This window comes from Littorina saxatilis, linkage group LG16 (assembly GCF_037325665.1).
Source record: "Littorina saxatilis isolate snail1 linkage group LG16, US_GU_Lsax_2.0, whole genome shotgun sequence".
In the NCBI taxonomy this organism is placed as follows: domain Eukaryota; kingdom Metazoa; phylum Mollusca; class Gastropoda; order Littorinimorpha; family Littorinidae; genus Littorina; species Littorina saxatilis.
In genome coordinates this window covers 31,783,040-31,798,315 of record NC_090260.1, presented here as the reverse complement: position 1 = coordinate 31,798,315, position 15,276 = coordinate 31,783,040, and the positions used below count along the sequence as shown (strand labels likewise).

At 42.0% G+C, this 15,276-nt stretch overlaps 1 protein-coding gene, 1 long non-coding RNA gene and 1 other non-coding gene across 4 annotated transcripts in view; 2 read left to right on the top strand and 1 right to left on the bottom strand.

Annotated features, from left to right (window-relative positions):
• LOC138950858 (uncharacterized) overlaps window positions 1-15,276 on the top strand; it is a 93,198-nt gene that overhangs the window by 50,517 nt on the left and 27,405 nt on the right. The gene's annotated exons all lie outside the window — the stretch shown is intronic.
• The window catches only part of LOC138950848 (uro-adherence factor A-like), a 44,851-nt gene that overhangs the window by 10,361 nt on the left and 19,214 nt on the right, over window positions 1-15,276 (top strand). For both annotated transcript variants that reach the window (XM_070322564.1, XM_070322563.1), the window contains exons 3-8: window positions 4,295-4,470; window positions 7,392-7,559; window positions 9,976-10,159; window positions 10,387-10,581; window positions 11,605-11,674; window positions 12,390-12,474. In XM_070322564.1, the coding sequence (XP_070178665.1) occupies window positions 4,295-4,470; window positions 7,392-7,559; window positions 9,976-10,159; window positions 10,387-10,581; window positions 11,605-11,674; window positions 12,390-12,474 (878 nt within the window). The remainder of the gene's footprint in view (window positions 1-4,294; window positions 4,471-7,391; window positions 7,560-9,975; window positions 10,160-10,386; window positions 10,582-11,604; window positions 11,675-12,389; window positions 12,475-15,276) is intronic.
• Trnah-gug (transfer RNA histidin (anticodon GUG)) lies at window positions 8,891-8,964 on the bottom strand. Its single transcript has one exon. It is a non-coding gene; the product is annotated as a tRNA-His (tRNA).

The window sequence follows — 15,276 nt, the reverse complement described above, 5'->3', positions numbered from 1 at the left end:
ATGCTTTAGTTAGCCATTTTCTCTGTGTCTTGCGCACTATTTTTATGTGAGAGTTACTAACTCATGTCAAAACCCAAAATATATGTAAAATGACTATTTTCAGTTTCCAAATTACACTGTACCATGATTTTCATCACAAAAAGAATCTACTGGCTGCTGACTGTTTCTTTCTGAAGTACTTAGCCGTTTTGTCATGAAGTTCATAACTTCACATAACTCAAGCTCATTTTTCAAGGGCGTGTTTAAAATAATGCCTTGTTAATAGCAAAAGAGTACATTTGACTTTATCTGGACATTTTGTAAGAAGTTTTCTGAATATCAACCCTCAAAATTACATTTTGATAATTCCAGCATGAATCTGGGTTGACTGCACGGTGTACATAACTTCACATCAACTGACCCTCAGCCCCACGGTGTGAAGTTATGAACACATGCCATGAGTATGATTTATACACAATAATTAATTTACTACACTAAATCACTACCTCAAATGATATGCTGCTCTTCTCCAGAGTAGGCTGTTACCGTTTGATGTCATTTTTATTTTAATTTACCAGCAGATTTTAGTACGTAGCTTTTCAGTTAAATAAATGATGTGAAGTTATGAACACACAGTCAGCTGACATAAACACTAACTAAATAATGATTTCGGTACCAGTTTTCATGACTGAGTTTGGTTAAGTAAATCATTAAGTTGTTTAGAATTATTTGCAAGAGACTTTAGTTAGTTATTTTAGTATAAATGTGTGATTGATGTGAAGTTATGAACTTTCACAAGTTTCAAACAATTTGTTTTATTTTGGCAATTAAAATCTGATTTTGTAATATAAGTGCAGCTTTAGCCTATACTATAACTCTGTGTTCTCAGTTTGTCATTGTTTTGCAAATATATTATACAGTAACTGTACTAGAGACCAACATAACAAAAATTCTTGTGAAGTTATGCGCACGCTCACATTTTATGATTTTTGTTATCGTTTGTTTTCACAAATGTTTTACTTTTATTACTTAGTTGTATGTTGATTACAAAGAGTAGCTGGAGAGAAAATAAGATGACATATGCACTTTCTTACTTTGGTTTGAATTAGCCATAGTTTGTGATGTCACGGTGTGAAGTTATGAACTCCTAGGACATTCTAAAAATACTTTCAGTTTCTGCCAACTCTTTGAGTCAGACAAACATTTTGGTGTATTGAAATCCTTTTGATGGTACTTTTCAAGCACATTTTGCACAAAAACAGCAAAATTGTAGATTTATTGATAACTTATGCCAATATTTGCTGTGAAAAAATTGTGACAATATTAATTTCTATAAATAATACAGATAACCAAAAAATCTTCTCCACACTTCATCTTCAAAAATTACCTTCATGTTCCAGCTCACCTTTTTCAGATTAAAAAACAAAACAAATTGTTTCCTGCCTGTATAAATTAAATTTATTATACCAATAAAAGTAAATTATGTGAAGTTATGAACTTCCCATTAATGGAGTTCACATCTGCATCATGCGTGGCCAAAACAAGTTTAACTTGCTTGAAATGCAAAGTAATTTGCTGTAGCAATTTGCTCAGATGTCTAAAACAGACCCAATACATGTAGCAACAATGATTTAACAAGTCTAAATTTTGTGACGGTGTGAAGTTATGAACTCCTGCAAACTTTTAAACCTGAATCTGTGAAGTGATCAAACATGAGTTTTCTTAAATCATAGCTGTTCCTTGCGTATTTATGCTCTAAAATACATCTCTATTTTCAAAACAAAGAAAATGTTCATTTTTAAAATTGATTTTGTATGTCACAAAAATGGACACCTATTCTGACTTTGGGCCATATATACGGCTTCTCTGTGTGTGTGTGTGTGTTTGTGTGTGTGTGTGGGCAAAAACCTGTGTATTGTAGAGTTCTGTTTGTGATGTGGTCTAGCGGCTTTTGTCTGTCTGTATGTACTGGCATGTGAGAAGCCACAGCAGATAATATAGGGCTAAGAAATAAGCTCTAAAATTCTCAATCCCGTTTGACAGGACTTCGCCTTCAAAGGTGATTGTGGTGAACCGCCACGCTGTCTGTCTCTGTCTCGCGCCGTTCACCCCAAATTCCCGTTTCTGAGTAACTATTTTTAGAATGTCACTACGCTGTCCAGAACGCTTCCCTTGCACCCGTAAGTTGTTCTTACTGTCAAAGTGAAAAGGTCGAATCAATTTATAGCCACGCGAAAAATACACTCTCACCTATCTCTATATATTTATAGATATAGATATACATATAATTATATATATATACGGCTTCTCTGTGTGTGTGTTTGTGTGTGTGTGTGTGGGCAAAAACCTGTGGATTGTAGAGTTCTGTTTGTGATGGGGTCTAGCGGCTTTTGTCTGTCTGTATGTTCTGGCATTTGAGAAGCCACAACAGATAATATAGGGCTAAGAAATAAGCTCTAAAATTCTCAATCCCGTTTGACAGGACTTCGCCTGCAGAGGTGATTGTGATGAACCGCCACGCTGTCTGTCTCTGTCTCGCGATTCACCCCGGCGAAGCCGGGTATTCCTCTAGTATATAATATATATAGCTATTCTGATGGACACGTGGGGGAATTCGGGGGCTGTGATTGGATGGTCTCACACATCCCCTTTCCGATTATCAAAGCATAATGCTACGGAAGTCGGCCATTTTTGCCAATCTTTCTTTCTTTCTTTCTTTCTTTATTTGGTGTTTAACGTCGTTTTCAACCATTCAAGGATATATCGCGACGGGGAAAGGGGGGAGATGGGATAGGGGAAAGGGGGGAGATGGGATAGAGCCACTTGTTAATTGTTTCTTGTTCACAAAAGCACTAAGCAAAAAATTGCTCCAGGGGCTTGCAACGTAGTACAATATATGACCTTACTGGGAGAATGCAAGTTTCCGGTACAAAGGACTTAACATTTCTTACATACTGCTTGACTAAAATCTTTACAAACATTGACTATATTCTATACAAGAAACACTTAACAAGGGTAAAAGGAGAAACAGAACCGTTAGTCGCCTCTTACGACATGCTGGGTAGCATCGGGTAAATTCTTTCTCGTCCCAACCAATATGGGACTCCCCCTAACCCGCGGGGGGTATTTTTGCCAATATCCAAAAGCATTATTGGCAATAACAAAGACGCATGGTTCCGGTTTCTTCCACGTGTATAAAGTACACGCATACCTCGCCAGGTTTGTTTATGTGACAAGTCGACAGACGATGCCATTTGCTTTGTGTGTGTTTTTGTTGTTGCTTACTGTACATGACATACATTACGTGTAAAATCCAGTTCTTTAACAGGCAACAAACCTTGCAAATTTCCAGAAGCTGCAATCTGAAGCGACCTATCTCTGATTCTAGCAGACGATCTCTCCAATGTTTAACACAAAATCAGCAAACTCTCCTGTCACATAGAACGTCCATTGTATAGCGCTGCGCTTAGAACTGTACCCACGGAATACGCGCGATATAAGCCTCATATTGATTGATTGATTGATAGCGCAATGTTGAAATGAAGTTACCGGTCTGAAACATTTAGTCGTTTCTTCTGAGACAATCCTTGCATGTTCTCTTTTCATCTACAGATTTACCGCAGTCTTCACCACACAAATTCCCAACAGAAGCCAGACTTTCGAACATACAATCTACGTAGGCAAGCATGATACGTCATGACGTCATGATTCCTAGCATATTGACGAATTGCTAAACATCCGGTTATCTCGAGTTTTCTACGTAATACATGTCCGTGGGTTTTTCAATGTTTGGTTATTTCCGTGGCTTCATGCGGAAAGGGTACCATCGTCTGCAATCAACGACATGGACCATTCTGGTACTTGTTGCTGACAAAACATGATTTTAACACCGAATTTAATGTCAGAATAGCTATATAAACGTTATTGTGTTTTCATCGTAGCAATAGGGTCCGAAATTTAGACTCGAACAAGTATAATGCGACTCGTCTTCGACTCGTCGGCATTATACTTGTCTCATCTAAATATCGGGCCCTATTGCTACGCTGAAAACACAATAGCTGTTAATAATTATAAAGAAAATCTCACAAAACAAGGCCTAAAAATGTCTGTCTACACATTTGCATGTATATTCACTCACACCACACACAACCACACACACACTCAGAGTGGTCAACACACACACAGTGACACACACACACACACACACACACACACACACACACACACACACACACACACTCACACACACACACACACACACACACACAGAGTGACACACACACCGTAAACTCAATGCTGTTTCTTGCTCTGTTAGCTATGTGCCTCCATTGCTGTGGGGGAAAAGCGGACACATACAGACTGTGGTCTACGCCAAACTCGGACGCGTGCGAGACCCTATTCCAAGCGGGACCCGGTACACCAAGACCCTTCAGGATGGGTCCACATTGACCTTTGACATCTACCAGCCTGACACCAGTCACCCTACAAATGGTATGAAAAAGCAGACCCTTGTGCAGACCCCCGGTGTTATTTAGTTCCTTGAACGAATTGCCAGAGTGTAACAACGTCACCTGTAGCTTGCCTCAGTTTGTCCAAGGAAAAGCCACTCTTTCATTAAAAACCCAACAGTACCTGCTATTCAGACTTGGTCGTGTGACAGACGTTTTCTTCCACACGAGATTACGTTGATTGTCTAACGAAGCCGTCAGGCTGGGTTAGACATCAGCTAATCGAGTGTGGAAGAAAACTCTGTCACACGACCAAGTCGGAATAGCATTTATGTCTCACAGCTTCAACAGAGGAGAGAACAAACACGTTTTGTGTACTCAAGCTTGACAAACCTGACCACAGGAGCAGCCTTTTGACGGAAATGACCGAACAGCTGTGAATGACGTCTCGGTATATGTGAATGACGTCACAGTCATCGTCACAGTCTGTATCTTTTGAAGCATTGCATTCTTCATGACGTCTTTCTGTGTCTGCATCCGCGAAATGTTTGTTCATTCCGGAATCTTTGTCATCTATGTTCAGAACTCTGTCCTTATAGTTTCAGACTAACAGGCCTTCTGAGCGAGCCACTTTCCAAGGGCAGCTAAATTCGCCTATGGAAACAGTACTGTTGTCTGGGATGCCGTTTTCAGTATTCTGAGCGTTGAAGAATTTGTAAAGAGAAGAAACGATAACAGCAGGAGAAATAAAAGTCGTGTGTGCATTTTTTGGCTTTTGGAGGGACGATTTTGAGTTTGAATCCGTGCTTGCCATGCTCCTAAAGTGTGTAACATACAATCTTGCACACGTTTGCTTTAGTAGTGGCAGAGAAGGAAAGCGTGTGACAGAGTTATTTTGAGAACTGGTCTATGTCATACTGTTTTCTACAGTGTAACTCCCCTTGTGAGACCTCAACAAATCGAAAAAAATCAGGTCTTAAAAAGGAGAGACATGGGTGAAACTTTTCCGCCTCAGGGCGGAAATCCGCCAAATGAAATTGGGATAAGGAATTCCTTATTTTGAAACATCTTTAAAAAAAAAAAAATTTTGTTTTTTTTTGGTTATTTTTTGCCGGCGATCCGATCCGTATTTCTCCTAACACAGTGACCGGACATCACTGAGTCCACTTTGTTTCACTGGGCGCGCGAATTATCGGACTACAGCTTGGCATTTGTTACATTGTTTATGTGCAAATTTGTGTGTTTGAGATACCAGGATAGGCCTACTTTTACACTGATTTTTCGTTTTCTTCCGGGGGGGGCTTCGCCCCTGCACCCCACCAGGGCCGCCCAGGCCCCGGGACCCCGGCCTCATTTTCCTTATTTTCAATTCTGACCAGTTTCACCCATGGAGAGAGTCTTCAAATAGGGGCAAATTTACAGAGGTTTTGAATAGAAAAGTCTACAAAAAAACAGGGTCTTAACCCCTTCACTGCCACAGTATAACAGCATTTTGGTATTGCTGTGCGCCAGGGCAAATTTCGCTTTCTTCGGTGGGTTCACTAATCTGTTCACTGCTCAATCATTTATTGAGATATCTCTTAGATCTTTGGCATGTGGTTTGCTTACACCCTTGACTATTATCTGATAACATGATCATTGGACTTTGTTTGTGATTGTTATAGTAAAAATCGATACAATGACCATTTTTGTCAAAAATTACAGTTTCCAAACTTTCACACACACACTGCAGCACGTAAAACCGCAGAAAACACAGCTAAAACTGGTGTCAAACATCAGGTACTCACATTACAGCCCATAACAATATTCTTCTGTGTGGTAATCCATAAATCACTTCTTGTAGAGCTTCCAGAACACTGTATCATTTGAAAACAGGTCTACGAGTTGATGTCCGACTTTTGGCCGCCATTTTGAATCTTATAGATCGGAAAAAACTTCTAAAAATGTTTTTACCTTGTGGTACTAACTTAAATCTGAACGGTCAATGGGAAAGAACTGTGTTTAAACCCCTACAAGAAGTTGGACAGTGGTTACCTCCCATTTAGTTTTCACAAATGTCCTGAAAAGTGCTGATGAAAATGCCACGTGTATGGGCGTATGACAAACCAAACATGACCACGTATCTAGTACGTGCTTGGCAGTGAAGGGGTTAACCCTATCAGCCCTGACTGCAGTGCAGGCTCAGCAGCCTCTCCAGCCTGGAGGGTTTTGGCACTGTAGTGCAAATCTGATGGGTACTTCACTGAAGCGCTTCTAACTCTGCAACTAATAGTTGTAGACACAAAAAATGTTGTGTGTTGTATGATAAGTGCATATTCTAACTTGTAGTAACAACTTCTTACCTGTTGAGTAGCAGTCAGTACCTTCTGAAGTGTGTAAAGTTCAAAGAAATCCTTCTTCCAAGTCACAAACACAACACCAAAAAGTATGTAAACACACCACTCTGTCACAGTTGTTCCAACAAGTCACAGGATGTTTCTGTCTCACATTTGCATCGAAGCCCGCGCACAGGTCTTGTGCACTCAAATCACCACTTGTTTCACTCGATTGAGACGAAGAAACGTCGCATTCGGGATCATAATCACTGTCATCGTCGAGGAAAATCTCGTCAAGAACCTGCCTCAACGAGTAGCTCATATTTCGCAGGAAAAATACTCAAAATACACTCAATCGGACGATTTTCTTTCGCCAAACAAATAAGAAGGAAGTGGGAACAGATTTACCTCCCTTGCTCGTGACCTGTCTTTTATTTTTAGATCAGAGACAAGGTCTGAGAAGATGCGTGTCACCGCCCGACAGTTTGTCGGGCGCAGGTGTTGAAAGCTGCTAAGGAGCGCCCGACAAACTGTCGGGCGCAGTGCGGAAAGAGTTGAAAGGGACAAAGTCCTAAATTGGGGGTCTTAAAAGGGGGGTGCACTGTATTATATACTTTTTTCTGCAAATGTTTTGTGTCTGTCTTCACAGAGGACTTCTGCATGCTAGTGTGTCCAGGCTTTGGTAGCAGCAGTGAGAGTTCCTACATCCGTGCACTGGTGACGCATGCTCAGTCATGCGGGTACCGGGTGGCCGTGTTGAACCACCTAGGCTGTGTCTTCAGTCTTCGTCTTACAGCTCCACGCATCTTCAGCTACGGTTAGTTTGTTCGTTGTTCGCACATTAGTTTTTCATTCTCTTGTGTCATCTCCTGCCTTGGTGAAAAACAAGCCTAAGTTAAAGCCCTGGGCGAACTTAAAACCAGCAGCTAGTGTCCTGACTTTTGAAAATGTTCGAATGGTGTAATGTTGAAGCATATATATATGTCGTGCCGAATTCACGTAATTGTCGAATTCGCGAAATCGGCAACATTTTTGCCCATTTCACGTCATCGGCAAAACACTGCCCATTACACGAAATCGGCAGCGTTTTGCCGAAAACGCGTAAAGGCTTCTAAAATTTGCCCATTTTACGAAATCGGCCGCCCGTTTTTGGCTTTAAAGTTTTCAAATGCCTGGGATATGATCACACTTAGGCAGCTAGATACTCGAATTGATAAATGTTGCAATAATCGATAAGCTATGGCAAGTTATGGCCAAAAGTGTAGTTTTCGTGCATTACCGGAGTTATGCTCGACACAAACCAACACAGACCTTAAAAACCAAAATAGGGAGGTAAAGTAATGTTTTTTTTTTTTTTTTTTTTTTTTTTTTTTTTCTTCCTTACACCTGTTCCTTGTCCCGGTGTGCTCTCACGCCGCCCCGTCCCTGCACTCACTGCTCCATCCACCTCTGAATTTCGTTCCGCTGCCAGACTTGTCGATTTTACAGACACTCTTGGGGGGGATGTCGGGTGGTTGCGGTAGGCTACCCTCGGAAGATGACACTGCACTTCTGCTGAGTCACTTCGACGGTGTTCAGTAGTGGGTCTGTCCCGAGCTAACGGACTCAGCCCACTACCTACTATGCCCCCTACTAACGACATTGACTGCTAAGTCGCGGAGCCAGACTGAGTGAGGGTCCCCTCCAGAGAGCAGACCGCCACCACGTCCCTCCGTCGACCCCCCAGAACGTCACACGTTGAAGACTGACAGCAGAACTACTATTCAGAGAAGGATGGAACAGGAACACTGAGACCAAGGCCACCATGAGAGCTCCGAGCATGAAGGGCCACAAGAGCAAGGACAATTTATAATTTGTGTATGATTAATGAGATGAAGATGATTATAATGATGATGCTATGGATTTCCAATTTGGTTTGAGACTACGTGACAGGGCAGCACTCTACGCTTACAGTCATAATATATCCTGGTGTCAACCAGGCCCGAGAACTGCCGCACCTGCGGTGTTGGTCAGGTAAACAGAACCTGAGCACCCTCAAAGTCGCATTCGTTAAGTGAATGACACTCGGCTGTGTGATTCCAGCCTTCCCATAGGAACCATAGCACTTCCACTCTGGGTAGGAGCCGACCGTAGCCCGAAAAACCCACATGACCCTGATGGGATTCGAACCCACGACCTCCCGGCCCACAGCCCGATGCGCTAACCACTGCGCTACGGGGGCCGGTGGTAAAGTAATGTTAATGTAATGTTCTGGTGACAAAAAAAGGAACAGACTGGCTGTCACTTTTGCGAAATGGACACATTTTAGGAGCCTTTACGCATTTTCTGCAAAACGCTGCCGATTTCACGTAATGGGCAGCGTTTTGCCGATTACGTGAAATGGGCAAAAATATTGCCGATTCCGCGAATTCGGCAATTCCGTGAATTCGGCACAACATATATATATGTGTAACCAATTGCACAAAACACTTAAATCAACTTTGGAGGGACTGTGAGCCAGTCGAACAGTTGTGAGTTCAGCCTATATATATAGCACAGGTTTGCAAGAGCATACCAGGAAACAACAGCAGTCAGACTCTATCACAAACTCTATCTCTACAATTCTTTGACTCAGTCCGGACTATGGAATTGCATTTCCGCTTGGAAGCTGACAAGTTAATTCATAAGTTTTTGTTCTCATATTAAAATTGGGATGAAAATAACATTTTCTCTAACAGATTTAAAAATAATTTAATTTTTTTTAATATCATCTCCAGATCTGGGAACCCATACGATTTCGCCGTATTTTGTACGCACGATTATCTAGCATACGATCAATACGGTCAGCGGGTAAAAAATACAAGTAAAATTCCTAGACTACTTTTCTTCACAAGCGCACCCCAAAGCCGATCCAGTACTTTGACACATGATTACAGTTTTTGTCTGTAAAGATTGAAAGATGCATTAAAAGATGCATATTTTTTTTTTTAATGCATTGGTAAACTTCATAAACTGTACAACAGGCGCGTGTGAAACATGTTTGAATCATGGATGTTTCAATGGTGCATAGAGTATGCTAATTTTTCTTAAAATACAACAAGTTTGTTTGAGAATACTCCAAGTGCAAAACAGGGGTTCCCAGGTCTGTTAACTCTGTAAGGCCCACAGATTGACTAAATGTATTGATTACACTTTGAGCGACTTGTTTCTTTTTAATATCTATTTGCATGTTGTAACTGATTGTCTATCGCCAGGTGGATGGGAGGAGTTTCACATCATGAGAGAAGAGGTTGAGCATCTTTACCCACAGTGCAAGCTGATATTGGTGGGGCTAAGTATGGGAGCCAACATCGTTATCAAGTACTTGGGAGAACAACTGGAACACCAGCGAGGAATTTGGTGCGCCATTTCCATCTGCCAAGGTTACAACATCAACCAGTAAGTGTGTGTGTGTGTGTGTGTGTGTGTGTGTGGTTGAACGTTAGGGTTATAATGATATGTTTATGGTCTCTTTCCTTGCGTTGTGCATATCTCTTTACCATGACAGTGAGTGTGTGTGTGTGTGTGTGCATGCATCCACGTCAAAAGAGTTGCTGAAGGTATTATAACGGAACCTTGCAGTTAACAAAAACCTTGCCTTTAAACTTATTTTTAATCTCTCACAGTGCCAAACACTTGCTGAAGAAATGGCAGAGCCTGCGTCGTGCGTATCTGTACACGATGACTGCCAACCAGCGTCGCTTGATCAAACACCACAGCGACATTCTCTTCTCAGAGGAAGCGCGGCGGAGGTTCGGATTTGATCTGAAAAAAATCTTCTCTGCTACCACCCTGGAGGACCTGGATTTGCATTTTACATGGTGAGTGGGGGCCCGGTAGCTCAGTTGATAGATCACTGGACTTGTGATCCTAAGGTTGCAGGTTCGAATCCGGGCCGGGACGGACAGGGGTCAACTTTATGTGCAGACTCAGAGACGGTATCTATGTTCCGCCCCCGTGTCACCACTGTGGCGCGTAAAAGACCTCGGTCATTCTGCCATAAGTGCAGGTGGCTGATTACACCTATGCATGCATACACCTGGGTAGCGCGACTCTGTTGCTGCTAGCTTTCCACTGGGAGGAAGCGATCCGAATTTCCCAGCGATGGGACAATAAAGTAATGAAAATGAAAATGAAAAAAATGAGTGCTGGCAGAGGTGTACGGTCTTGATTTGAAATTGAAGTCCCATCATTTGAAGGGAGGGACAGGGCTTCATTTACTAGTACTAGTGCGCCATTGGCGCGTTCGTTCTAAAAAATGTCCCATCACAATTCCCTTCAGTGCGTCAAAGGGCGCATTAAGATTACGTACCACTGCGCCACCAAGTGTACACTTTACATCGAATTACACACACACATACACACACACAGATAACACGATATAGCGGTTAATTCTCAGATGGCACCATATTGCACCAATTTGCATCTTTGGACAAAACGCGTACATGCCTCTTAGGCGCTTCTTGCCTTCAACTATGTCCCATCAGAATTTGGTTGAGGGGGACAAATGTCCCATTGCCCTTTTCTCCCAGGCTAAACCCTGGAGGGAGATGTTATAGCTTACACGTCAAGGTGGTTGTTGTCATGTTGTCTGTTAAGTACCATAGCTTTATTCATAATCTTATTTAGAGCTGTGCCTTCTCAGGTAACAGGAAAATACGCCTTTGAATTTTGGATCGTCTGCTCCGGAACTGCAAGGTCGCTATTCCAAAACAAACATTTCTGGCATAAAACCCCAAAGCTGGCTGGAAGTGTCATACTTTTGTCATGGGTTTGGAAGAGCACATTTTTGCAGCAGTATTTATTTGATTTAAATATTTTCTGTTGCTTTTTTTTGTTTACAGTAAACTCCAGGGGGTCCAGAATGTTGTGGATTATTACGAAACCGCCAGCTGCAGCAACTACATCAGTAATGTGAGTGTTTGCTTGTATGTTTGCTTGTGCGTTTGTTTGCTTGCTTGTTTGTTGTCTCAGGATAAAAATGGACAGGTATGGATGCATGTGTGTACGTGATTGTGCGTGTTTGCATGCGCGATAATGGACAACAAAGAGAGAGTATGTGTGTGATGTCCGGGTGGGTGAGAGAGAGAGTGTGAGTGTGTGTGTGTCACTGTGTGTGTGTGTCACTGTGTGTGTGTGTCACTGTGTGTGTCACTGTGTGTGTGTCACTGTGTGTGTGTCACTGTGTGTGTGTGTTACTGTGTGTGTGTGTCACTGTGTGTGTGTGTCACTGTGTGTGTGTGTCACTGTGTGTTTGTGTGTCACTGTGTGTGTGTGTCACTGTGTGTGTGTGTCACTGTGTGTGGGTGTCACTCTGTGTGTGTGTCACTGTGTGTGTGTGTCACTGTGTGTGTGTGTGTCACTGTGTGTGTGTGTCACTGTGTGTGTGTGTCACTGTGTGTGTGTGTGTGTTCTTGTTAGTGCAGTGTTGCACAAAAAATTATATAGGTGCAGTAATTTTAAAGAATATAGGTGCAGTGAATTTTTAAAGAAGTATGAGGAGAAATGATGTGCTTACAGGAAGCGCAAAAGCAGTGTTGACAGTGGAAGCTGATCTGAGTTTCCATTTTTTTGAAATTATGAACTTGTCAATATTGTTCAGATGTTATTTACCAAGCTTTGATTTCAGATCAATATTCCTCTGGTTCTGCTGAATTCTGAGGATGATCCCATTGTGCCACTCCCTCTGTTGAAGTATGCAAGGGACTACACAGGTAACTCTTGTTCACCCCCACCCCATCACCCCTTCTGCAAACAGATGTGGGTGTATGCTTACTCTCTCCCTCTGCCCCTCTCTCTCTCTCTCTCTCTCTCTCTCTCTCTCTCTCTCTCTCTCTCTTTCTCTCTCTCTCTCTCTCTCTCTCTCTCTCTCTCTCTCTCTCTCTCTCTCTCTCTCTCTCTCTCTCTCTCTCTCTCTCTCTCTCTCACACACACACACACACACACACACGCTCGCACACACACAAACACACACACAACAATAGTAATTTTTAAACTGATTTTGCCACTTTGTGGAAGTTCCAGAAACGTGTCCCATCCCCGTGTCACAACAGTGGCATGGTAAAGACCTCAGTCATTCTGCCACAAGTGCAGGTGGCTGGTTACAGCTTAAAGGTCCTTGTCTACATTTTTATACCGAAATCGCCATTTGACCATTAAAATGAGTCTATTATCTACAGATATCAACAATACACCCCCTTTCGATCAGGAAAGACGAAGCCAGTGTAGCCGTTTGAAATTTCATTGTAGTATTCCAGCGTAGTACTCATAGTAGGATATCCTTATTTGAAAAATGCCAAGCGCAAAACTCCTCTCAAATCCCGTGCATTTCGTGCGTTTAAAAAAAAACGTGGAAAGCGCTCCAGTGTCAAACTGTTGCTGCACTTGTTTGGGCGTGGCTATAAGCATAGTGACATGAATTTGATTGGTCAGTATTTTTAGGCAAAGCACATGTTCTTAGCAAACAGAAAACAAAATATTGGAAGCGTGAGTCACGCTACCCAAAAATAAAATCTTTTTTTACATATACTTTTTTCCCCATGGTTCATTCATCATCTGACATAACTTTTTAGCGAAATCTAACCATAAGATTATTGAAAAAAAGCAAAAATGTAGACGACCACCTTTAACACAAAGACTCCTGAGTAGCGCAACTATTGTTGCTGGTACCCAGTGCTAGCTTTTCACTGGGAACAAGCTCCATATATACTATCCATGTCCTATCCCCGTGTCACAACAGTGGCATGGTAAAGACCTCAGTCATTCTGCCAGCAGTGCAGGTGGCTGATTACACCTATACATGCAAACACCTGCATTGACTCTTGTTGCAACAAGCTTTCTACTCATCCTGAACTCAGGTCAAAAATGAGTTACTTCCCTTCGAGTCTCATTCTATCCCTGACAGGATGCCTTGGCTTTCCTTGTCTGGCGAGGAAATCGATTTTTTTTACATATTTAGATCTTATCGTAATGTGTTATGGATATAAGCAGATTCGCGATCGTCGATAATGATTTTTCATGGTGTTGTGTAATTTTTAAAGTACTAAGGAATTGATATGTAAGACAGTTTCAAGCGAGCTATTTTTCGCGGCGGTATTTACTGTGCAAACAACTCTAAATATGGCAAAAGTGTCACGTGATAATCAACCGTTTGGTTTCGGCGCTCGCTGGAGCAGACGATTTTTTCTGTAACCAGTTGACAGTGATGCAACCATATATTACGGTCTCCTTCCCGCAGCAGTCCCAAAATTTCGACTTGTTTTGACCTTAGAACGATGTCTTTATCATAACTGTGAAGAACAAAACGGAGATCACTGTCGAAGTCGGCCAATCTGCAATCATTTTCATCTCGCAAACACTGCTCGCGAACAACATATTCAGACTTGGGAACCCATACGATTTCGCCGTATTCTGTACGCATGATTGTCGAGAATACGATCAGTACGGTCAGTGGGAAAAAAATACGACGAGAAAAATTCCTAGACTATTTTTATTCACAAGCCCATCTTGAAGCCGATCCTGTATTTTGACACATGATTACAGTTTTTGTCAGTAAAAATTGAAAAAAGGATTTGTTTTAAATGTACATTGTATAGGTAAACTTAATTAACGATGTGGCGGACGCGTGTGAAGCATGTTTGAATCATGGATGTTCAAATGCTGTGTGGAGTACGCTCATTTTTCTGAAAATACACCAAGTTTGTTTGAGAATACTCTAAGTGCAAAACAGGGGTTCCCAGGTCTGCATATTGGAGATAACTCTCACTGTCTCAGACATGGGATTCTTCCGTAAATTTACGGAATTCCGTAAATTTTTAGGCTCCAGGGATCATTCTTGAGATTCGTGCAAATCCGCTGAGAAAATGTTGGGGTATATGTAGGCTCTATGATTAAGCTGAAATATGCATTTCAGGGCCATTTGTGTGTGTCTAAAACACTAAAAACCTTCAGCTTCTGGGGGCGAAGCCCCCAGACCCCGACCAGGGGCGTTGCCCCTGGACCCTACTGGGGGCCTTCTGCGGCCCCCAGACCCCCACCTCTTTTTCCTTAATTATCACTTTTTCTGAATCCCATGTCTGAACTCTGTATTCTTGTTTTGATAGATTCGCGTAGGAATTTAGCGTCCGGTCAGAGAGATACTGGCGATAGCCGTGGAGCGAGGATTATCAGAATGGCTTTCCACTGGGAAAAAACGACACAGATTTCCCAGCAATGGAATAATTAAAGTTAAAACAATAAGTCAAATAACCAAAGGGAAGTAAGCCCTCTATATGCATACAACATGTGTAATGGAGTAAGTGAGAGTTATACGGAACCAATCTCCTGGCACCTGGAGAGAACACCAAGCATTGAAATGAAGAAGCGACTTTCATCCTTGTTGTTCATGCCAGGAGATTGTCGCGATATAACCTTCGTGGTTGAAAACGACGTTCAAAACACCAAAAAAAGAAAGAAAGAAAGAAAGGTTCCGTATTACTATTGCTTACTCCATTACACATGTTGTATGCATACTTCCC